We start from the raw sequence: 26,624 nt of genomic DNA on the forward strand, positions 1-26,624 counted from the left end.
GTGTTTTTGCCAGATGAGTCTGAATTGACCTTCTTTCATTTATTTAGGGATGTAAAAGTATAATTGTTGAGAAAAACAAACCTATTCTTACCAACTTCAAGCTAGTAAATATTGACTGGACCCAATTTTAAAGCTCAGAACTAAACAGAAATGAATTTATTTGAGTTTTCCTGGATTAAAGTTACTGTAATGGTAGCGTACTCTAAAGGAAGAACTAACTCTTCGGTATCGGTATCTAGTGAAAAAGCTGGATCGGTGCATCCCTAAATGTATTCAATTCCAGTTTTGACGCCAGGTCAGGAAATTGCTTCTCAGTCATTACGAGACTGGACCAGTTCCTCAGAAGATCTAAAGAGCTACAGGTTTCTGAGATTATTTATGATGTTTTTTCCACACGTTAAGACACTAGTCAATTCGTTTGGCTCCATTTGCGTCAGCATTAAAAGTAGACGCAGCGTTTCTGTCGAAAAATAGGTCATAACAAATAACCGTTCTGTCCCGGCATTTATACGTACAATACAAAGTAGAGCCACGCACAATAGATCGATTTAAACCCAGGCCAGCAAACCATTGTTCTTTCTGAGCCACCATCCGTGATGTCAGACTTCGTGATGCAAGGCAGCGTGGGTCTTGACCGTTAGATAAGAAGACAACCACAGCCTCCCACCCGGCTTTTGGACAAAACATGCAGTCTCGAGCTAAATGAGTCACCTGACAAGCATGGAGATGTCAGAGAACTGTGGATAGAGCATCTGGCACGCGTCCAGAAGTTGTCATTTGATTTATAATAGTGTTTAGTGGCACCCATAACGTTTAACTGTGATTTACCGTTTGCGTCGTTTCCCCAGGGTTTGTTTTGTCGAGCTACAAGAGCCAGTGTGGGTGGGACCGTCGCTACCAAGATCGTAAAAAAGGCAAGATAATCTGATAACTGGGTATCGTACGGTTGACAAGCGAAATGTGTTTTAAAATTTGCTTTGTGTTATTCAGTAGCAGGTCACTCGAGTACACAATGCCACTATAATCATTAGCCAGAAAAAGAAGGCTTTCCTGGAACTGAGGAGATTTACCCTGGACATGTTCAGAGAGCATCATTTAATCTCTGTCAAAAAGCCGGATAAAAAACACTGGCATAAAAAAGGGATTTAGCACATTCCACAGCTGCGTCAAAACTGGGAACACTCAAGTTTGTCACAGTTTTGTGCTTGTTAATGTGACACGTGTGAGGCCTGACAGATCCCAACATCCGACAACAGCAATTAATGATGAGGGGGAATGGTTACTGCAGGAGCCGGGGACAGTTTGAAGCCCATTTTCAAGGGACACAGCCATCCATGGGCGGTTTTCCTCTATAAATGGTTAGTTAGCATATTTTGATGAAGATAAGATTCAGAATATATTTAAAGCTGACAGTTCATCCTCTTAATAAGACAAAAAGCAAATATTTTATGAAAAAAATGCTATTTTTTTCTTTTGTTTTTTTTAATGGAGAGTTCAAAGTGTTCTGTGAATGAGGATATACAGATATGATCAAAATAGCTTATAGTCACAGGAATGAGATCACAATTCAATTTGTATCACCGTCTCATCCCTCCCATCGGGACTGGATAGAAACAAGTCTTTTGAAAGAATAAAGTAAAATATAGCCGCAAGCGGCAATGATCGGCAATGACCGCCACGCCGCAAGAGGAGGGGGCGCTAACGCGCCCCAATTGTCCTTTTATTACGCCTACTGCTGAATCTGTGACGCTGTCACATCTTCTCCCCTTTGTTTTACCATCAAAAAGCTATTTTATTTTGAATTCTTGGCAAAATGTGCAGCTTTGCCGCACAGACACCGTGACTCTTTGAATGAAAATGTGGATAACTTTTGATGGTCCTGAAGATGAGTCTCACCAAATTTCAGGTTAATAGGGCTGACGCCCTGGGAGGAGTTTGTGAAAGTCTAAAGTGTAAACATGTTCTGGCGATTTCCCCATTGGAATAACATGAAAGGTTTCGGTCATCGTTACGGCAACGCCATAACAATTATGACATGGGTCTCATTGACTTTTTTGATGGGGATGCTAAAATTGAGTTGTGTGTCAAATTTCTTATAATTTCGCAAAACTAAACATTTAACCTCCATATAAAATCTGTAGGGGGCGCTGTGGCGCCAAATGAATTTATTTCACTTCAAGTAGGTTTAGGGCAAAGAGTTTAACAACTGATTCTAATTTGACGCAATTCGGACTTTATCTGCGCAAACGGCAGAAATTTTAAATATGGGAGATTTCTGAAATTCTAGCTACAGTTTGCGGCTTCGCCGCACCGAGACCGTGAGAGGGATCAATGTAATTTTAGGGCCAACGCCCTGGGAGGAGTTCGTAAAAGTACGACGTTTGGAAAAACTCCGAAGTCATGTTTAGCCATTTTTGAAGCAATATGGCCGACATTTGGTTGGGCGGACGGCGTTGCCGTAATAATATTTTTTACTTCTCTTGTCACCATCTACCTCTGCGCCAAATTTCATGATTCTACGATCAGATTTTTTTTGGGTCATTTCCCATCTCTCAATGCATTTTTGGTACATTTGGGGGCGCTGACGCGCCAATTTTTTTTATTTTAGAAAAGGGAAATAGCCAGAATGTAGAGAGGCACGATTTTTAGAGGTGTGCAAATTTTTGTGACTTTTCGTCAATGTTCACTGGGTGAAAAATAGGGGGGTTGGTCCCGAGAAGAAGAAGAAGAAGAAGAAGAAGAAGAAGAAGAAGAAGAAGAAGAAGAAGAAGAAGAAGAAGAAGAAGAAGAAGAAGAAGAAGAAGAAGAAGAAGAAGAAGAAGAAGAAGAAGAAGAAGAAGAAGAAGAAGAAGAAGAAGAAGAAGAAGAAGAAGAAGAAGAAGAAGAAGAAGAAGAAGAAGAAGAAGAAGAAGAAGAAGAAGAAGAAGAAGAAGAAGAAGAAGAAGAAGAAGAAGAAGAAGAAGAAGAAGAAGAAGAAGAAGAAGAAGAAGAAGAAGAAGAAGAAGAAGAAGAAGAAGAAGAAGAAGAAGAAGAAGAAGAAGAAGAAGAAGAAGAAGAAGAAGAAGAAGAAGAAGAAGAAGAAGAAGAAGAAGAAAAATGAATAATATTCCGATGCGAAAACAATGTTTCCCATTTTTCAAATGTCATAAACTATACATTTTCGGAAAGCGCTCGCGCTTTCCTACCTCATGGTGTGGGTCCCTGGTCACTGACGGGTACTTTCGTTAATTTCGAGTGGGCTCCGCCCACTTTGTGTTTTTGGCCCTCTATACAGTAATAATGTTCAATTTTTGCATTACATGCTTATATGCACGGAACATGCAAGAGATGGGGAACGTATTCGTGAGGTACTTAGCGCAAATGAGTGCTTTATATATATATATATATATATATATATATATATATATATATAAAGCACTCATGTAAGTACTCAATGTAAAGTGCTCGTTTAGTGCGCACTTTTGCACGGGCTTCGCCCGTTTACAACGGTAATGTTCCATTTTCCTACTACTAATTAGTATGCACGGGGCGTGCATGAGTGAAGGAGTGCGTTAGTGAGTGTTTGGAAGTGGGCGAGCGCTTCGCGCTCGATTTCGTGCGCACTACGTGCGCACTTTCGCAGCCGTGCTTCGCACGGCCTTACGAGATTAATAGGCCTCTCGCCAGCTTGTGGCGCTCGGGCCTAATAAATAAATCTTATAACTTTAAAATAGAGGCTGTTGTCACTAATATAAAGTGCAGATAATGGCAACAGGCACTTGGGATGTCAAGATTATTCAGTAAATCAATAATTGGGATTATTTATAGAAGCAAATTTAGGTTGTTTCAATTCCATCTGTAAAAAAAAGAAGGTAAAAATATATAGTGCTTTTATGTATAGTAAATTTACCTTTGATAGAAACTGAAGGATTTTGTTTTGTTATGTGTTAATAAATGTGAATAATTGGTGTATTTATCACAATAATTGTAATTGTAATAAAATGTTATACTGTGACACCTCTCTAATTTCAATAAAGTTGGGAAGTTTCCACAGATCCTCCGTGGCATTGTGACACCTCGCCCTTTAGGCCTGTGGAATTGTGATGGTTGGCATATTGCCCATTTGGGAGCAGCTTTATGTGGAGCTCTGACAGGTAAATGTATAAGATGTGCAGAGGAATGTTTGTGTCTTTCACTCGCTGCGCTTCTGTCTAATCCTCCTTCAGTCCGTGTGTGAAAGAGAGCTTTTCAGACAGTCTTCTGTGGAAAAGGGGCCAAAATGCTTGTCAAAAGTGCACTCCTGAACTCGACATGCAGCCGTTCTTTAGCGATCGCTCTTCTGATGCAACTATTTTTCTGGGCTTCAATTGCTCGCTGACTTCTCGCCTTTAATGCCTTTATATCATCCACAACAGACTTCAAAGGGAGACGCTTTATAGAGCGATTTTGATTTAATCTAACAAGAAAGAAGCAGATTTGTTGCGTTACAATCTTCAGTCAGTGTGACAAGCAAGTAAATAACTCCTGGATGAGTTCTGGTTATCTAATGCCATCTGTAGCTGACAGACTCGAATAAAACATGGAAACTTTTAACTTGCAATACGCTTTTAACAAATATGTTTAAAAAAATAGTATTAATATGTTACATTTAGGGCTGCAAGATGAATCCAAATGAAAATAGCAAATCTCAAAGGCAACCATTTTTGAAGTATGCATGGCATTCTTGTAATTATTTTTCAGTCCATAATATTGTTTTCAAGTGCGTTAAAATGTGAACCTTGAAGAGAATCCTTGAATCCAATCTATATTCTATCCAAATCTATTCAGTGTCCAAGAGTGAAAGTGTACAATGTTGGAAGTTGGACAAAACGGTGAAGCCTCATGAGCATGACAATTTTACAATACAAGAATCATCCGAATTGAGGATCACATCGTTTATAAAGTTTAGTTTAGGTTTTTTACTTGTTTTCTGTGAAGCATATTTTCTCTTGCCAATTAAAACTTGACATTCCCTTCTTCTCCACTGTCGTCTGTCACTGGAAATAGTCCTTAGACAGGGCCGGCCTGTGCTGAAAGGCTAGATGGTATCCCCCCAGAGCCAGTGTGTGTGTGTGTGTGGGGGGGGGACCAGGAGACCGATTGGCCAGTGGCTTCTGCTGAAAGGCTAGATGGTTATCCCCCGACCACAGAGGAGAGGACGGGAGGATTTATGGCCAAGGGCAGTAGAAAGGGAGAGTGACAGAGGGAAAGTGAGACTGCCCACCTCCTCCTCTACCTCCTCTACCTCCACCTCTACCTCCACCTCCTCCTCCACCTCCACCTCCTCCTCTACCACCTCCTCCACCTCCTCCTCTACCTCCACCTCTACCTCCACCTCCTCCTCTACCACCTCCTCCACCTCCTCCTCTACCTCCACCTCTACCTCCACCTCCTCCTCTACCACCTCCTCCACCTCCTCCTCTACCTCCACCTCTACCTCCACCTCCTCCTCTACCACCTCCTCCTCTACCACCTCCTCCACCTCCTCCTCTACCTCCACCTCTACCTCCACCTCCTCCTCTACCACCTCCTCCACCTCCTCCTCCACCTCCACCTCTACCTCCACCTCCTCCTCCTCCTCTACCACCTCCTCTACTTCCTCCTCTACCTCCACCTCTACCTCCACCTCCTCCTCTACCACCTCCTCCTCTACCACCTCCTCCACCTCCTCCTCTATCTCCACCTCTACCTCCACCTCCTCCTCTACCACCTCCTCTACCTCCTCCTCTACCTCCACCTCTACCTCCACCTCCTCCTCCACCTCTTCCTCTACCTCCTCCTCTACCTCCACCTCTACCTCCTCCTCTACCTCCACCTCTACCTCCACCTCCTCCTCCACCTCCTCCTCTACCTCCTCCTCTACCTCCACCTCTACCTCCACCTCCTCCTCTACCTCCTCCTCTACCTGCACCTCTACCTCCACCTCCTCCTCCACCTCCTCCTCTACCACCTCCTCTACTTCCTCCTCTACTTCCTCCTCTACTTCCTCCTCTACCTCCACCTCCTCCTCTACCACCTCCTCCACCTCCTCCTCTACCACCTCCTCCACCTCCTCCTCTATCTCCACCTCTACCTCCACCTCCTCCTCTACCACCTCCTCTACCTCCTCCTCTACCTCCACCTCTACCTCCACCTCCTCCTCTACCTCCACCTCTACCTCCACCTCTACCTCCTCCTCTACCTCCTCTACCTCCACCTCCTCCTCTACCACCTCCTCCACCTCTACATCCACCTCCTCCTCTACCACCTCCTCCACCTCCTCCTCTACCTCCACCTCTACCTCCACCTCCTCCTCTACCACCTCCACCTCCTCCACCTCCTCCTCTACCTCCACCTCTACTTCCTCCTCTACCTCCTCCTCTACCTCCACGTCTACCTCCACCTCCTCCTCTACCACCTCCTCCACCTCCTCCTCTACCACCTCCTCCACCTCCTCCTCTATCTCCTCCTCTACCTCCACCTCTACCTCCACCTCCTCCTCTACCACCTCCTCCACCTCCTCCTCTACCTCCACCTCCTCCTCTACCACCTCCTCCACCTCCTCCTCTACCTCCACCTCTACCTCCACCTCCTCCTCTACCACCTCCTCCACCTCCTCCTCTACCTCCACCTCTACCTCCACCTCCTCCTCTACCACCTCCTCTACTTCCTCCTCTACCTCCACCTCTACCTCCACCTCCTCCTCTACCACCTCCTCTACCTCCTCCTCTACCTCCACCTCTACCTCCACCTCCTCCTCCACCTCCTCTTCTACCTCCACTTCTACCTCCTCCTCTACCTCCACCTCTACCTCCACCTCCTCCTCTACCACCTCCTCCACCTCCTCCTCTACCTCCACCTCTACCTCCACCTCTACCTCCACCTCCTCCTCTACCTGCACCTCTACCTCCTCCTCCACCTCCTCCTCTACCACCTCCTCTACTTCCTCCTCTACTTCCTCCTCTACTTCCTCCTCTACCTCCACCTCTACCTCCACCTCCTCCTCTACCACCTCCTCCACCTCCTCCTCTACCACCTCCTCCACCTCCTCCTCTATCTCCACCTCTACCTCCACCTCCTCCTCTACCACCTCCTCTACCTCCTCCTCTACCTCCACCTCTACCTCCACCTCCTCCTCCACCTCTACCTCCTCCTCTACCTCCACCTCTACCTCCACCTCTACCTCCACCTCTACCTCCACCTCCTCCTCTACCACCTCCTCCACCTCTACATCCACCTCCTCCTCTACCACCTCCTCCACCTCCTCCTCTACCTCCACCTCTACCTCCACCTCCTCCTCTACCACCTCCTCCACCTCCTCCTCTACCTCCACCTCTACCTCCACCTCCTCCTCTACCACCTCCTCCACCTCCTCCTCTACCACCTCCTCCTCCTCTATCTCCACCTCTACCTCCACCTCCTCCTCTACCACCTCCTCTACCTCCTCCTCTACCTCCTCTACCTCCACCTCTACCTCCACCTCCTCCTCCACCTCTACCTCCTCCTCTACCACCTCCTCCACCTCCACCACCTCCTCCACCTCCTCCTCTACTACCTCCTCCTCTACCACCTCCTCCTCTACCACCTCCTCCTCTACCACCTCCTCTACCTCCTCCTCTACCTCCACCTCTACCTCCACCTCTACCTCCACCTCTACCTCCACCTCCTCCTCCACCTCTACCTCCTCCTCTACCACCTCCTCCACCTCCACCACCTCCTCCACCTCCTCCTCTACCACCTCCTCCACCTCCTCCTCTACTACCTCCTCCTCTACCACCTCCTCTAACTCCTCCTCTACCACCTCCACCTCTACCTCCACCTCCTCCTCCACCTCTACCTCCTCCACCTCCTCCACCTCCACCACCTCCTCCACCTCCTCCTCTACCACCTCCTCCACCTCCTCCTCTACTACCACCTCCTCTACCTCCTCCTCTACCTCCTCTACCTCCTCCTCTACCTCCTCCCCTACCTCCTCCTCTACCTCCTCCACCTCCTCCCCTACCTCCTCCTCTACCTCCACCTCTACCTCCACCTCTACCTCCTCCTCTACCTCCTCCCCTACCTCCTCCTCTACCTCCTCCACCTCCTCCCCTACCTCCACCTCTACCTCCACCTCTACCTCCTCCTCTACCTCCTCCTCTACCTCCTCCTCTACCTCCTCCACCTCCTCATCACTGTGTGCAAGTGTGAGAGTGTTATCTGCACCAGGCCTGAGCAGGTCAGGGCTGGACAAAGCCTGGACTCGCTGTACATGCAGCAACTATCATTACATAGTTACATACGAGGGACTGATCATGTAAAGATGAGATTGGAAACGGATTCAAACTTAAAGTGCATTATTACAAGTTAGACTACTCATTTCACAAAACAGCGATTATATTTAAGATTTAATTAACAATCTTGCCTTGTTTTTTGTTAACAAGGGCCTAAAGCTGTCTATATTGCACAGCAGTTATGATTAGACTAATACAAATAAATTATATTACGTTTATTTTGTTGAATAAAGGTTTGAAATTGTCGCTGCATTTTGATGACATTGGACAAGGTTCTCCTTTTTTGAACTCAACGCCAACTCAACTTATTTTTGTACTTTTCTCCTAAACTTTTTATTTCAACAAACTGTCACTGACTTGACTGACTAAAACTATGATGAATATTTATCACAGATACAATTCCATCAAACTAAAGTCTTTTTGCTTTTAGCAGTGTACTATGATGAATATTTATCACAGATACAATTCCATCAAACTAAAGTCTTTTTGCTTTTAGCAGTGTATAATTCAAATCACAACAGGTTTGAATTTCAGGAAAAATAACTCCTACAAATCCACAATAGGTTTTGGAAGCGACTTGTGCCCCCTGTGTTTGTACCTTCATTATCTCCTCCACTGACTCTAAATACAAATGTACAGAGCTCATAGTGGCATGGGTCTGAATCAGAGCCACCTACAAAGTGCTCCATTGTGTGGTCCAGCTGGTGGCCTCGCCCACGTCAGTCGCACCGAGCCACCAGCGGCTCAACATCAGTCAGAGCACAAAAGTGCACTTTAATTAACTTCAAATCTGTCAGCTAGCACCTTGCAACGCCAAAGCATGTCAGTCGGACTCATTTGATCCTGAAAAAAAGTTTCATACAGAGAATTCCAGGGGTGAGAGAGTAAGAAACAAGTTGGGGAATTGTTATAAATGAAAAGTTTAAGTTTAAATATGTGTACTATGTAGCTGTTAGCTGCCCTGGAGGGATCCATCTTGTTATTCCTGTATCTGGAATGTTTGCACAGTATGGCATTCAATGTGGCTTTCTTTTATTATATATGTTTTATGCCTGAACCACACCTGTCCACAGATCTGACCAGTATCTTGACCTGATGGTGTCACCTTGCTTGTCTCCATGTAAATATAGAAGTTTAATGCCATATTGTGGAACATTTCAGACAAGCAACTGGCAGACTCTTCACCAGAAAAGTTCACCTTCAGGAGAGTTAAAAGAAGGGAGTGTCTATATAGCCGCGGCGCGTGGCCAAAACTGCTAGGCTATTTCGTGCCGCGGCTCCTGAAACTGCTGGGCTATTTGACCGCGCCGGGTTAGGGTTAGGGTTAGGGTCAGGGTTAGGGTCACGGTTAGGGTCAGGGTCAGGGTTAGGGTTAGGGTTAGGGTTAGCCATGAGGCCGCAGGAGCTGCGGCCGTGCCGCAGCTCCTGAAACTGCTGGGCTATTTGACCGCGCCGCGGCTCTGTAGCCACGGCCTTAAAAGAAAGCAGATTATGCAGATGACGTCACAACATTCTGAACAAGGCAAAGAATGAAAGTCAAAGAAGGAGCTCAAAACACAACTGAAACGTCATAGAAAGGAAGACAAACAATAGGAACACTGCAAGCTGAGCACACATTTATCACTGACATAGACTTTATGCTGAATGTTAAAAGGTCCATTTAAATTTTTAGGGTCATTGCAGCTCACATATTTATGAAAAAAAACTCAATAAAGGTCTCAGAATGAGCTGTAGACTTGAAAATAAGTAAAAAGACAATGAACTAAATTCTTGGCCGCCTCAGAGAGAGGGATTGGGTTTGGGGGGGTTGGGGGGGGCTGTGTGCTGACAGTCTTATTAAGGCTCCTGTCTGCAGAGGGGCCAGAGCAGGCTCTTTACAGACTACAATAATAACTGGAGGGAGTGACCAGTAAATGGCAGGGCAGACGTCTGTATCTCTGAACTCCACTGAGGCCTGCACGGGGGCCGCAGGCTGACCACTACAAGGACAAGCCTGAGATATACAACATACTGCCTCACACTACGCTCGCACTCACTTCACAGGCCACGCAAAAACACCTGGAGGCATGAGAAAACCCAGGACCGGAGCAGAGTCTGTTTGCAAAACAAGAGAATATCACACAACAGACGTCAAGGACAGGGTAAAGAAACACTACCCAGACACTGCTTTTTCATTAAAGCCTCTCTGCAGCCTCATAAAAACTAATATTGTTTTGAATGGACAGGTTTACAGTTTAAAGCACACTTATCCATCGGCGCACTGCTGTCAGAGAGCTTTACGGGAGCTAAATGAGCAGGAGGAGGCTGGCTTTGTGCACACGCTGGTGAACATGTTCGGTTTATGGACCATTCCCAAGGTCTTCTATTAGAGCGGATAGAGATCTCACAGGAGTTCGGCGGCGAGGGCCGGAGATGAGCCACTGGGCCCTGGACTTTTATTACCACAGATATTTGTACAAGGGGATTTTTGAAGATGGCTGATAATGTGAAAAGAAATGTGATCCTATGGGAGGACATCTATGGGTCTTGTGCACCATTTTATATCCACAAAACTGACTCAAAAGAATTGTGATGAGCAAATTAGTAATACTTCTGAAACAGTAGAATTTAACCCTTGTTCATTTGGCTCTGCACGGAGATCTACATAAAAAGTATGACTCAGTGTTGTTGTCAGTAAGACTGTTGGTACATCGAGTAGTCCTCCTGGGGAAAGTGGCTTGTGTGACCCATCTGCCTTTGTGAATATGTTCAGAAATTGCCTCCTGATCATAGTCAGCCAGCACTCAGGGGAGACAAGGCTTCACTGCAGCTGCACAAGGCTGGCAGCAAGACTTGGTATGATGTCAAGTAGCTCCATATAAAACAAGACAGACACACACAAGCACGCAAATTGAAAATCACGAAAACAAAGTATCGGCAATTAAATCAAATCAAATCACACCATCACAAGACAAAGTGTTATGCATGTCCTCAATAAATCAAACAGTTGTATCTGGAACATAAGCAAACTTCACCATGCAAAAGATGAACGGACTGTTTTTTTCCCAAGCTAGAGCTGGGTGATATTGACAAAAGTCTGTTGTTGCATTATCATAGGAATATGCTAAAATGAACCTGATGTTGGTGTCGAATAAATGTGTAAATTCATATTTCACAGACCATAATGTGCCACATGTTTTTGGTTTATTTAAAATTACACCTTTATGACCAAAAAATAAGGAAGCTGATAAATACAGAGCATTTTCATTTCAATTTGTGGTAGAACAATATGTAATCACTCCAATTAAAGCAATGCGATTTCACTTTCCTTTATTGTAATAACAGGCCTCGGTGAGGAAAACAGCGGGTGCAAATAATTTGACAATAAAATGGTGAAAGCACCGACTGTGAGAGCTTTATTTATTGCGGTGCTATGGTGCATTAGGCCCGTGCTCTTCTGAGAAACGCAGATAGCTACTATTTGCAAAATGGCTGTTGTGGGAGGAGTGGGGCGGGCTTTCTCAACGACATGTGTCATTTAGTTTGGAAAGAGTCACAAAAACGTTCAATAACTACAGGGGAGGAAAAAAGATAGCCTTTTAAAATCATGGAAAATATGATAAAAGCAAAGTCTCTGGTTTGAATTCAGCTTCATATACAAAGTTAAAAATTCCTGCTAACATAAGTTATAAATGAGAAATGCAAGAGATCGAGAATCAGTCATTTCTAACTAATTTAAAAATATGTGTCTATGTTCAGGAAATGAATGTTGAAAGCCATTTTCATTTGATCTTGGGAAAACAAACGGATGAATAAGTGATCAATCAATATGAAGGAAACAAAAACGATAAATGTTTTTCCATATCCGCGATGGCTACTGCCAGCTTAGCATCTTAATGTTGAAACAAAATGTATAAAGAAAGAGTTATAAGAGTCAAATCTATTGTGAAGATATAACAGGCATTGTGGAATACAAAGTCATGCACTTATAATTAAATGTATTGTATCTCCAATAAATACAACCCGATAGACGACATGTTGAGCAATTCAAATCATGAGTGATGCAATAAAAGCGATTTCAACTTTTCACCATTTCAAAAGTGTTTGGATGGCCCGAACATGTGTCCAAAGTGCAAACAAGGCGTCATCCTGAAACACTTGGGCCCAGCCTCAGAGCCACAGCCAATTTATACAAGAACATGCTACAAAAACGCTCTTTGCAATGAGCGTGACAGATGTGCTCCATCACAGGAACTCAGCCAATGCAAAGAGGGACCAGCGAGAGTGGAATAACTGCACAAGTACCACAAGAACCTTTAACTAACCAGCAACCATGCCAACAGAATTAGGTCATCGATGACTGTAACTATTCAGCTCACATTGTCATCGTAGCAACAAATAGAAAGAAATGATGGTGACCATTTTGGAAGCAATTGAGTATTTTTAATTCAATCTATCCAGTCTAAAAAGACACCTTAATATAAGTTATGTTCATATCTGTCTGTTTATGTCACATTAGCTTTACTTTATCATTTACAAGAATGTTTGAGTTCATAAAGTTTGTCACACTCTTAAAGAAGAGGAACCTTTTTTCCTTCACTCCCATTGTCTCAGTGATTGTGAATAAATGTTCAATAGTTATGTTTCTGAATGATAATCATAACACAAATATTTGATATTGTGACATTCCAACCTGAAACATATTAATGAGAGATCAAAGCAGTAACTGTTTGAACTATATCATTGAAAAATGCTAATTAGAGTCAACAATATTACTGCACGTCTATTCTATACTTCTGTGTTGTTGGGTTTTGTTGTTTAGTTTTACATAGTAGATCTAATTGAGTGACATTTTTATATTTGATAAATGTTTAATTACAGTAGAGGTGGGAGTTTGAAAACTGTAGTTTCTGTAGTTTTATGATTAATGATCCCATTGTGTCCGAACATCAATCAAGACATAAGCAATCACGTTTTAGAACACTTCTGGTGGATTATCATAACATATCATAAAACCAGAGAACCAACAGGACAAACACACATTTACTTCCATATTCTTTAAGTGGATTGCAAATCAAAAGTTACCAATTCACCTCATGCAACTTTGAACTCATCCATAATTCAACACGTTATGATCTACCTTCGAGTCCCTCCCACAAGGGGACACAAAGTTTACTGGGCTTTGATGAGTTTTCGAGCAGAGCGCTCTCCTTGTGTACTTGGGTGTCTGGGCCTGTACCTGAGGCCTGGTCATTCATCAGTGGCCATCAGATGAGAAAGCAGAGCCGTCTATTCTGAGCCCTCGCAGCCTTTGTGATTCAATTTGACTGACTGATGTGAAGGCCTGGGGCGGCGGGGTCCAGGCTCTGGTAAGGGACAAACTTCAACTGCCGACACCCAAAAAGACACACAGGCATTACTTTATGGGACGCGATGAGGGGTGCACTTTATTTACGACGGGATGAGGGGTGCACGAGGAGGACGCTCTGCGGGGAAGGGCATCTGACGTGAAACCAAATATGACAATGAATTACCCAGAGGCAGATTATTGGTTAATCTATCCATTTCTTTCACTTTCCTTTCAATAAAACAACATTTCTTTGAAGCAGCGAGGCAAATAATCCAAAAGAAACAGAATCAGCCAACACCACAATCCAAAGGTGACAAAACAACTCAGATATTTTGCTAGAAATAATACTTGAAATCTGGAGTCCCTTTCAATATCCTCTCAATCCCGGGATAAAACTAAAGCATGAAAGATTCAAGATGGAAGAAGCTTTTAGTTTGAACCGAGCCTGGCTCCAAGACATTGCACTTAACACAAAATATAGAACAAAGGCCCAGGACGCGAATAAAAACAGTGGAATACATTCACTTTGGATTCAGCAGAGAGGGCTAAAAGGTTGTCAGAAAAAAAAGGTTACGGTAGAGAGCATTGGTGATAAAAGCTTTTGTTTATTTTGTTGTGCGCTGTCCAGCCTTTTCAAGGGGGCTGTTACCGTCACTGCCAGTAAAATGGAATTAAATAATCATGTACGATTGACAATGCTCTAACAAACCCATATAATCAGCTTGTTTATGCTCACCTTCTGCCGGAATAACAGCCCATAAATGATTAAACGCAATTTGTACAACAGTGTCGGGGCACAACATAGATCCGCAGTCGTAATCACATGCACGCGTTCGCACATACGAGGCAGTGAGCGAGGAGCCGAGCCCAAGTTGACAGAGTTCATTTGGAAGATGTTAAATATTTAGAAGACGACACTGCGGGGAGGATCGGAGGGAGGGAGAAGAGAAGAGAAGAGAAGAGGAAAGCACGTCAGAAATGGAGAGACGGTATTGCTGCGCTGCGTGGCCCTGGGTTCTGGCAGCTAAAATAAGTCATTGTCATTTCAAGTTCATTAGCTCGCCGCTTGCAGTCGCCTCCTGGGAAGAGGAGAAGGGAACGGGGAGAAGTGTGTTTGTACTGTGAAATAACCCTCTCGGACACGTGGGTAACGGAGATGCATTCACAACACGGTGGGAAAGAACAGGTCAGCAAGAAAACTCCACTGGAACTCTTATCTTATCTCGGTAAAAGAGCAAAAGCAAAGCAGAACGGATGACTGTTGTACTACAAAGTTGGAGCGCAGGGAGACAAAATGTACATAAATGTATTCACAGTTGATAATGGATGCAAAAAGTAGAAACGATGACCAATAAAAAGAAGTAAAAGTTGTTTACGCACTGATTTGACAGCTCATTTATAGCACATCTAATGGTAGTGCATCTATCTTTATTTTATTGTCAGAAATAAACTGACAGCAATCCTTCAAACTTCAAACTAAATGGAAGGAAATAAGAAATCAGATACAGGATTCAGCGTTTGTGCTTTAATTCTACACCAAATGTGTTTAATGTTGCATTGTGGCCATTTTACATTAAAGAAATTATGTTTTCTGGAGGTATTTAATATGAAACTGTAACAAGTGCAGATCATTATTTTAAGTTTTCTTTTTTTAAATAATCGCAAGAAGATACAAAGAAATGGGCGTGGATAGGGGATAGGTTAAAACTGAACATGTTTGAGCACCAAAGCCTCGACAACAGGACGATATAAGATTACTCAAACTCAAATCAAACTGAAATGGTGAAAAGCTCAAGAAAGGTATACAAAGTCCCATTTAAATATTACATTTCAACACCCGAAGTTACTCTGTTCTATTTTAAGTTTATTTTTGATTCGAGCGTCTTCTATAGCTCTAAGGCTGGTCATTCGGTCCACTCGATGTCCAGACGGTCACTCAGCCGTCGGTAAATGGCCAGGCACGCTCAAACTGCTGTGACTCGCGGGGGCTTTCCTCCACCACAAGTAACGCTTCATGTCAAACAAAACCAGCCTCGCTATCTAATTACTGTGAAATGTGCTTAGAAGGCACTAAACTAAACAGGCCAGAGGAGCTGAAAGTAGATAGTCTTGAAGGCACATCGCCCTGCACTCAAAACATGGAAAGCCACAGTCGCTCAAGCACAGGAAGCTAATAAAACTTCTCTTTCAAGCTGAACAAAGAGGAAGTTGGAAAAAGTGTTGGATCAAGTGTGAGAAAATGAATTCCCACTGGAGCGCCTTGGTAATGTTGTTCAGAATTCTTTGTGGAATCCCTAAATCACTTGTAATGGCAGGCCCTTTCAAGAGGCACTTCTATGTTCTAATGCGATTCAGCATCACAAGCGATGGACATACAACAGTTTTGAATACAGTTGAAAACCGCCTGAGAACTGAGAGAAAAATGACTCAACATGGGGAAATATATTCACAAAAAGTACTATACAAATTGTGTTCAGAAGCAGCCACCTAGTAGACGTTGCCCAATTAAAATGTGGCAAAAAGTAGCCTAAATATCAAAGCTATAGAGGTCAAAATATAATAAATAATGCTATAACAGTGGTCTATGGTCAACTTTTAGGTTTTTGAATTTACTTTTAAATAGTTTTCCCCCCACACAGCCCAAGTAACAAGTTTGTTTGCAGCATGTAAAAAAAAAAAAAACATGACTCGTGAAAGCAGTTTTCATCAGGGCGCCTGATGTTGGATTGAAAGGGAATTCAAGGACAGCAAGTGAATATTTGTGTGTCATTGAAAGTCAGGCAAAACAACTTGTGGAAGAATTTCAGCAAAATTTACTGGGTCCAAATGATGATGGCAAAAGGTTGGGTTTATGGCAACTTAGACAGGTCATGTTTTCTTGATTTACGTGTTTAAATTTGGCACTTTGAACCAGCAAAGGCCTTCAGAATACACAGAATACACACATAATACACAAATAATACACACATAATACATACATAATACACAGAGAATACATACAGAATACACAGAATACATACAGAATACACAGAATATACACAGAATATACACAGAATACACACAGAACACACAGAATACACAGAGAATACACACAGAATACACACAGAATACACACAGAATACACAGCATACACACAGAATACACCACCCAGTTAGCTGTGTACAGCATAGTTTTGAACCAATTTGGGAGCCTTATGTATACAAATCAGGAAAATGAGTGGAGACAAAGTGTATATTCACAGTCCACAAACACCTGTGCGTCAGCCACTCACTCGTGCACAACACATTCAGCCAAACAAAAGCTCCTTCTGTGCTGTTTTGCTGCAAAAGGGTGTAACCCGTACTGTTTCCAAAAGCATGTGTGAGAAAAAAAAGTCAAAGTAAAACAAAGCAAAATACTAGTAATGCCTCTTCCAAGGAGTATCCAACGTCACAATTTAATATCACATCCAACATCACAATTGATCAATTATTCTCAATTACTGTGACACTGTGTTCACAAAAACATCTTTAATTTCCTTTTATTCACAACGTTAATGGACTTCCTTACTTATGTTACCAGCTTTAAGAAATGCTTTCTGAGTGAAACAAAGAAAAGTAAAATGTGACGTAAACAGATAATTAAAACATCTTACATTTAGGTTTGCTTTTCTGTAGTGTAGACTGAATTTACAACAAAAAATATAAATATAAAAAATAGATAAAATATACATTAGAAGCACTGCACTGTCCAAGTCATAAGTTTAAATTTCAAATGAAGGACTACATGTACATCCAACAGATCATTGCTTCTAAATGTTTGGGTGACTCCAAATGCAAGTTCAATGCTGGTGATTTAATTCTTTCCATTTGCTGGGATAATGTCCGCTTAGTAATATTGGGTAAGACATTAGGCGTACTTGGTCGGGCCATTTGCAACTCATCTGCTTTTCAAAACAAGAACAAACTGGGACAAGTCAGAGCAAACGAGGGCATTAAAATCCCCTTAATTGTGTCACTATAATAAGTCATAATTTGTTTTTGGTTCAGTCGGATCACCTAATGTTTATATGTGGCTGTGATGGTGCCGTTGCCATAGCAATGTGTACACAGGATGCCAAGGAGTTTCCCAGCAAACAGTCGACCACAGCTGGGGAACAGCTCCTCCAGCGTGCCTTTACTTAACTCAGCGGTGGGCATCCTGGTTTGGACCCATGCCATCTGCTCGGGCGGCGGGGGGAGGGCGGTTCCCACGTGGTCGGCCGCCGGGAGCGACGAGGTACGCGTGGATTTACATACGTGATGGGAACACATACATCACACGCAGTGACAGGCAGCGGAATGGAAGTTATCAATGACCTTCTCTTATTGAAGTCGCACAGAGGACATGCATCTGGGACACAAATGCGAGTTCCAGAGAATCACGCAGATGTCGCAGAGGCTCGTGAAGCGGTCCGTGAACGAGCAGAAAGACCCCGACCAAGCAAGGCACTGAGCCCAAAGGGACACCAACACTGGCCTTGATGTAGGCATGATAATCGATAATCTGGATTATTCAGATCACAGTAGAATAGTTGTAGAAGCGTGCCACTCCTTGGTTGAGTAGATAGCACATGTGCGCTCCGGCTGAGCCACCCGCAGCGTTGGGAGTTTGAGTCTGGCTATTTGCTGCAATGACCTTACCTAGTCTCATCCTTAATGCACGCTATACTATCCTGTCTAATAAAGCCTACAGAACAAAAAAAGCATTAGAATTGAATTTATCCTACATGTAAAGTGTGTTTATTATTGTTTTTCTCTTTAGAATGTCCTTAAAAGCAATGCGCCCTGTTCCACTGACTGAGCACTGCTGTCGTGGGTCCAGGAGCCGTGTGGGTCCAGGAGCCGTGTGGGTCCAGGAGCCGTGTGGGTCTAGTGCAGCTCCCAGGTCATTAGACTTGTGTTCTCAATCTGCGTGCCGTTCATCAAAAACAGACTGCAGTGGAGTTGTTGTAACAGGCAATCTGCAAGTGAGTCTGGAAGTTTATAATCACATTAACTTATTAAGTCAGGAGGTTTGATTTCATAAAATAGGTCACAGACTAGAGGAATCAAGGTTTACTGGACACTATAATGAGATTGAATTTCACTGTTTGGTCATAATGTCAACAATCGTGAATAATCATAAAAATTGCGCAATGAATTTAACTTTGATATGGCAACATCCCTAAATATGTATGCGTCTGGACAACTGTAAACCCTAAAAAAAACTGAAACTAAATGATCAACAAAAAGGTTTAAGCCTATAATATCTTATTACTGTTTATTTTGTCATCCAACATTGAAATTATTGGTAACATTTTAAATAGCAAAGGTCAGACAGTGTTTTATTTCTATTAGAGATAGATTGTATCGGTCCATATTTATATATGAATACGGTAGTTTAGCTGAGAGCCCACTAAATTATACTTGATTTGAACACGAGGGCACTGCACAAAATGTGACTACACAGCTCTCTTATGGGTTTGCAGAGAAATAGGTTTGTGGGAAGGTTTGCAAGTAATATAATTTAGGGATAATTATTCAAATCTACCCTACATATCTGCATAAACATACCATCTGAGCTTATAAGTCATTGGTTGCTCTGGTTTCTAAACAGACAGTAAGGGGAGGATTTTAAAAAACACGCTCTACTTTTTATATCTCCACAAGGGCACAACAGATCTATGTACAAAATCAAACCATATTCCTCTCAAAGTTATAATCTCTTCTCCAGAGTCTGCAAAACCACAGGAGGGGCATATTTTGGATACATTTGTCTCATTCCACGTCGTTCAGAGCCTTCAAAGTGAGGTGCACCCTGTAGAGACAATCCAAATGATATCTGTGGATGAAATGCATGCCTTTGGATGAGCTGCCTCACACATTTCTCATGCCTTCCAGATCTGGATATGAAAGCAATTAACTATGGAAATATACCACATGCTTTCGAAACATCTGAAGACAACGCGCTCTATTCGATCTATTTCGGTTTCTTTCTGTATTGTGTTATTACAGGTTTGCCCAGGGCGGACGAGGGCATGGCCGGTCTCATATCGCTGGACTTTCCGCTCTCTCGACGCTGCACATCAAACAAACTCTGGTCGGTTTCATGCTCTCTGGACTCCATTATGGCTTAATGCTTCAGGAGGATTCTTACTGACTTCAGCGTTTTAGCGACCGTGGTGGATTCTTCAAGCGATGAGCCGACAGAGAGACTGGGAACGCACTAGCAGTGATCTATGCAGCCGTGTGAATCAACAGGGACGCGCTGCTCCTTCTTTTATCAATTCATGGTGTACTTTAAGTTTACAGTGCAGCCTTCATGAGAATTTTAAAGTAAGTCGAATAAGAACGAACAAGAATCACCAGATCGGTGTTATATACAGTTGTGTCCAGGACTACACCAAACAACTACAATACTGTGGTTTGGGAACTTTTTGCAAATGGTTCTATTGAAAGACAACTTGTTATAAGAAGGCGATAGATGGGTTACGGCATGACTCTGACTGCTGGTTAGAGCTAAAGCTGAAACAAGTTCATTGATTAATCACAACTAATTGATAATTGATAAAATAAGGTAATTTAATAATTGTATAATCATTATTTTATTGTATTGGTATACACAGATTCCAAAACATACCATGTAATGAGAGAAGAGGTCATTTAATGTGACGAAAAATCAGACAGAAGTACACTGCATCAGGATGTTCTCAAGAGACATCACTTTAGCTTCATCTGGGTCGAAATTGAGTCAAAATGTGTTTATTGTCCTCTTGCGGCCTAAACAATGAATCAATTAAAATAATAACTGCTTAGCACAATGATTGTTACTTGCAGCCCTTGTTAGAACATCCTGGAGTAGGAGAGAAAATAAAATACTTTTCATTCAAACAGAAAACACAGCTCTAACACAATTGCCTTTTGTGAATGGACTACTGTATATTGAGGAAGATTTTTTTAACAGTTTCAAGGTGGCAATTACTTGAGACGCTTGTCAAACATATTAAGCAAAACACATACAGTAAATATCTAAATGCGTACTTCTGGTTGCCATTTCTAGCACACAAATCCTTGAAGAAAGCCCACTTAGCTGGAATCCAGTCAGCGGCCGCTTAATAGCAAAGCAATGTAAAACTGCAGCAGATGAGGATGGACTATAACCATCATTACTAGTCATATAAAGTACATCACTGCCCACAGACTTTCACTAGACTGTTGAGCTTCAAAAGATGCATACAGAAAATATGAGGCGCAGAATCTTCACACACATTTCCGAGGCCGCCAGCGTAGTCCGACAGCCCAGATTTCCAGCCACAAGCTGCTTTTTAGTCGACAACAGCAGCGGTTCCTGCCTGGAGAGCACAATTCCCACTGTATCATTAGCCAAACACTGGTTAGGGATGACACTCCACAGCAGAGAGCCTGTAGCAACCGGCAATCAACAACAACAGAGCAGAGGAACGCCGGCAATGGGCTACACATTACCAGGATCTCAGTAGAATGCACCAATTCATACAGATAACATTTAATTCTCATCTGAAAAATAATGGTAATTGCAGCTCTTTTTCTTAGATGATCTCCTGTGATCAATATGACCTGCTGCATCCCCATGCCTTATACCTACAGAGAAAACAGTAACAGTCTGTTGCCCTTAGAAAGGATGTCATCAGTGATGTCACGGGATGGGGCTGACAGGTGGAGTAAACCAGGAGAACAGGAGTAAGAAAAGATAGTTTTTTGAAAAATATTGACAGACTAACACAGAGTTAAGCAATATGATGACTATTAGCCGGTTGTCTTGTTTGCCGTGCCCCACTTGTCATGTCTCCGCTGACAAGCATTCACCAAATGGCTCTTGAATGCTATTTATATTGTATTGACACATGACATGAAAATGGTACATTTCAGGGCAAGTTTTCTTTCATTCTTGCTTAGAAGGATCTCTTCCACTCTGCTCTTGATAGAAGGATTTAATTGCATTCCTCAAAAATATGATTACCGTTTTAAATCAACTCAATTGCTCAAGCTTACCGTATTTTTCAGACTTTTTTTCCCATGCTTTAAACCCTGCGGCCATTACAACGGTGCGGTTAATTTATAGATTGCTACTGGCTAATGGCCACCGGGGGGCACTCCAGCAGGAAGCACAAGCATTTGACACACTGTAGAAGAAGACGTCAGTGGACAGTGGTCACTGTATTTGATGTGTACTGTGTTTGACTGTGTACTGTGTGCTTTATTACAATCAGACTCATATTCACAGAGAAATTTGTCTAATGAGGAAGTGAAACTAGACGCTGCAAAACGCAAAGACACACGCAGAGAGATATACGGCGGTCTGCAGTTTAGAACCTGGCACATGAAACTTTCTTGGCCAGACCTGACCCGTGCATCACTACTGTGAAAAATATGTTTGTGTTTTTACAACACATCATCATGTTACAATACTCACACTAACACTCACTGGCTAAGCACAAACTAAGGAGCAGATAAAGTAGATGTGAAGACACAGACACAGGTAAATCAGCTCACACAGGGACATTAGGTACAGCTGTGATGTGTTTTCTGTGTGTTAAGCTTCAAAATGCTGTGTGTTTTATTACAGTCCAACTCATATTTACTGAGAAATTATTCTAGTTAGACGCGAAGCTGACCGTGGTTGCACCGCGAGACCCCCGGTGCATACATGTACAATTTCTTGATTCTTTGTAACTTTTGTTGGAGATTTTATTCGGGAGCGCTGTATAGCCCGAAAAGTACGAGTAACTATAGAGTTTTGATTCATGAGAGTGATGATTCATATATAAATGAGTAAAATGTTCACTACAGTGGCACATCATATAATTTCCATTATAAAACAATGTAATCCTGACCTGGCTCTCAAACACGTCACACACTTTTAAATGAACACCAATACTGCACAAATGTGAACTAAACTGTGGCTGGATCTCGGGGTGGGTCATATTGACAAAAAGTATATTTAGATTATGCTCTGATAGTCAATCAGAAATGTGTAAAACTTGCCGGTAAATGTCTTAATTCAGGTGATTTCACAAAATGTGAATAGACCTCAATAATCAACCACAAAATACTACTATATTAGACGATACACTCAATGTTCTAATTTAGCAAATCTCAAAAGCAACTGCAATATTGGGCATGTGATTTTCAATGGTCCTACGTCTAGTAAGATCTGTGTGTGCTAACAGTATGACGTAAACAGACTCAGTCATGTGACATTGTTTTAGTAATAGATGAGATAACAGAACAGCTCCTTCACGGCTTGTAGAAAAACAACTTGCACTGGATTCACCTCACTGTGTTATATGACATCTGTAGTGAAGAGTAGGTTTTGATAATGGATTGATATGATCTCTGATGTGTGTGTGTGTGTGTGTGTGTGTGTGTCTTAGAGATCTGTGCCAGCAAACTGTCTCATAAATACAAAGTGCATGTAATGAGGAGGTGTAACTCAAACATATTAATAAGTTTATGGTGAAGGGGGCTGCAGCACACACACTCATGCATATACACACACACACACACACACACAAACACACACACACTCATGCATACACACACGCACACACACACACAGAATTGGGAGGGTGACCTTCAGTTAGGCCCTGTCCATGTATTAGGCTGATCACGCCTCCACCATGACAGGAAACGTCCTTGTCCAAATGCCATTCACAACATTCGGGTGGCTCATAACTCAAGGTGTAAATTAAAGCCTTCATATTCCTGCGAGGGGAGGTGTTTCTTATGCCACATTGTTTATGCTCCAAAGCACAGAGATGAGTAGGCACGGGAAATATTGGGAGTGCAACAAACCCGCTCCTGTCTCTGCTACACTCATCTTTGGACAACTCTAGTGGTTGTTTCACACGAGTATTTTCTCACACAAAGGATGCATTGACCCCGGGCTTAAGTAAGCTCTGCGTCATTGATTGAAACAAGAGGAACGGGCCGGTGTCTTGACAAGACAGATTTGCTCTTTAAAGCATTATGGATTACCGGCGTTTGGACTGAAAAGGGGATTTCAAAGAGGTCCCAGTCTGGCATTAATTCAGCGGGATGATTTATTCCGTGCGGTCAATCAATTCAATTAGAAGTGTCCAGTTACGACTTGGCGCTGACTACTTTATGATCTACGGTGCAATGACATGCACTAACAGTTTCATCACATTACCGCCCCGCCCCAAGTCTCATCGCCTATCAGCATAATCACTCAGATGGACCTGCAGGAGATTTTTACAGTGTCTCTTAATGTTCCCTTTAAGTACCAGTCATTATGAGGCTTTGGAGACGGGGGGACACGCTTCCGTTCCAATGGCATTTGTACCAGAACACAGCAGTATATGCTTCAGGTCACTCCAAGCGTGGCCTGCAGGTGAATGTTAAAGAAAGCCTGAGGGAGCAGTCCTGACACCACTAGGCCAGGACTAACCACGCAGCACCACTGTTTGGGAAAGTTTGGACAACTTAACTTCTTCAAATAAGGTCTCTTGACAGCAATAAACTTGTGTGAAAGTAACATGTGAAACTTTTACCAAAATTCTCATGCCTAATACTGTCACGCCACATTAAACAGAACAATGACAGAAACATTGGGAGCTATAAGGTTCCAGTGCCCCCTATAGGAGTAAGACTTAGAGCAAAAAGGGTCTGGAGCCCTTCCTCTTTCTCACTGCACATCACGATTTAAGAGAACACCAATAGGTAGATTTTTGTAATACACAAATGAGCACAATGTGACATGACATTCTACACAGTGTTGTAGAAAATGTTTAATTTGGAAAATGTTTTTGATTAAAGATTTTTCAACCTCAATCTGAATGTCACAGCGTGTTGAAATAAGTATTTTTGAATTGTATAATGACGAAGTTTAATAACACATGCTTTTATGAGATAACACAGGCTTTTATGAGATTTTTTGCACAACTTCTAGCTATAGCAGTCTCCTGCTGCCTTGTCCGTGCTTGTACACTGTATACTGTAAGTGAGGAGCTATTGGTCTGTGTAGACTGCTGGGCTGAATTTCTATGAAGGCACACATGTAATCAAGTGAGCTCCCGAGCAGGGGCTTGTGACTGTCTGACATCAGACCATCAGTGACACGCCGCATACATCATGTGTGTGCGCTTGCAGCAGTCAAGTGACCAACAAGTCTTCAGCAGACAAATGCACTAGACAGCTGCAAGTGCATAGGCCAATCAACACTAAACTAAAGCCTCGTTTTATGTAATCACACAGACCTGCCCAAGCCCCCAATCATGGACTAAATATGTGTATGTTTAACCACACCAATGAAAAGAATAGGACAAAACATCGCCTATAACATGTCAAAACTAGTCTAATGCACCAAGCACCATACCAGGCATAAGAGAAGTGGCCAATCAATCACAGATAAATAAAACCAGGACTAAAGTGCAAAGACAAAGATGCTTGTACCTGCAGCAGAACCTGCACCACAGTTTGGGAACCACTGACACATGTCACTGTTGGAGCCTGTTTGACGTGAGGCTAAAAAAAATCACTCCCACGGCGACAGCTTTAATGCCTGTTCACACAGAAGTACACAAAAGTTTGAGAACTGAAGAAAGACGCAATCTCTCAAGAGCATTAAATAAATAGTGCCGCTGCAGGTGCGATTCCCCTCTGAAATGGACTCTCATGGGAGGCACGCGTTTGTGTTTTGGCACATCGATTAAAAAAAAAAAAAAAAAAAAAAAAGGTAGTGAGTAAGGTAATGAGGTTTACCTGATATTTCAGACTGTGGCACTCCCTCCAACGTGAAGCCTTTCCCGGTGTAAAACTGCCTGATATCCGAACAACTCCGCGCTTTGCTGGTGCCTTTCTCCCCGAGGACCGCTGTCGTTAGAGAGGACAGTGCCAAAAACAATGCCACGATGTAGGAATCCATCACGCGTCTGTTTGCTTAAGCGGGACAAGTGCAAGTGCGAACAGTTCCAGCTCAACAGCCGCTTGTCATGGGGCAACGGCGGTGGCACGCAAACCCTTCTTCCCACCTTCTTCCCACCTTCCTCCCTCTCTCTCCTTACAGAGATATTCTCAGTCCAATGAGCTCCTGTTTCACACACCTCCCGCCTTCACCTACCAAAGAAACGGCAAAACCAACACAGCCAAAGCCGTTTTATAACTGCTGCAAAACCCTAGAGGCACGTGGGACAACTGCCGCCGCCGCCGCCGCCGCTGTCTAGTGTCGGAGTGCCCGCGCGCGCGCCTGTACCAGCCGGCTCCGTGACATGCGGGCTCGCGCTGCTGCTGCTGCTGCTGCTGCTGCTGCCGGTGTTACCGCTGCAACTGTGTCCCGTCCGGAGCGATGCACTGCCAGAGCCGCCACAGGACAGGACTGACGAGGACGAGGCGGGCAGGAGGAGGCGGAGGAGGCGGGGGAGAGACGCGCGGACGGAGGGAGTGCGCGCGTCAAAAAGAAAGAAAGCCCCTTCTTTCCAAAGATCACTTGGCGCGCGCGCGTTTGAAATTGTCCGCGTCTCTAAATAGTTGCGCATCCCCGCAGCCAGGTGTTTGCTTATGGGGGTGTGGGCGTGTCCCGCAGCCTCGCGCCACGCCCCCTGACATCCACAGGTGACCGCACGAGCTCGAGCGGCGGCAGGAGCGCAGCCAGCGTCACTCTGCGGGGCGCAATTATGGACGTTCCATAAGTCCCTGCGCGCCTGGTCTTCCGAGTTTAGCTGTCAGAGGGTGAATGCTGTTATTATAGGCTGCGTGCGCTGTTTGGCCAAGGACTGAGACATGGACAGGACTTGGACAAGACTGAGACTTGGACAGGACTTGGACAAGACTGAGACTTGGACAGGACTGAGACTTGGACAGGACTGAGACTTGGACAGGGCTGAGACTTGGACAGGACTGAGACTTGGACAGGACTGAGACTTGGACAGGGCTGAGACTTGAACAGGACTGAGACTTGGACAGGACTGAGACATGGACAGGGCTGAGACTTGAACAGGACTGAGACTTGGACAGGACTGAGACATG

At 43.6% G+C, this 26,624-nt stretch overlaps 1 protein-coding gene across 1 annotated transcript in view; it reads right to left on the reverse strand.

Moving 5' to 3' along the window:
* Window positions 1–25,618, reverse strand: part of gpc1b (glypican 1b) — a 76,952-nt gene extending 51,334 nt beyond the window's left edge. The window contains exon 1 of the mRNA XM_072441430.1: window positions 25,362–25,618. Coding sequence (XP_072297531.1) covers window positions 25,362–25,524 — 163 coding nt within the window. The 5' untranslated portion in view covers window positions 25,525–25,618. The remainder of the gene's footprint in view (window positions 1–25,361) is intronic.
* Between the last annotated feature and the right edge of the window lie 1,006 nt (window positions 25,619–26,624).

The sequence above is a fragment of the Eucyclogobius newberryi genome, unplaced genomic scaffold, assembly GCF_026437365.1.
Source record: "Eucyclogobius newberryi isolate DKJ021-1_F unplaced genomic scaffold, fEucNew1.0.hap1 SCAF_12, whole genome shotgun sequence".
NCBI classification, from domain to species: domain Eukaryota; kingdom Metazoa; phylum Chordata; class Actinopteri; order Gobiiformes; family Gobiidae; genus Eucyclogobius; species Eucyclogobius newberryi.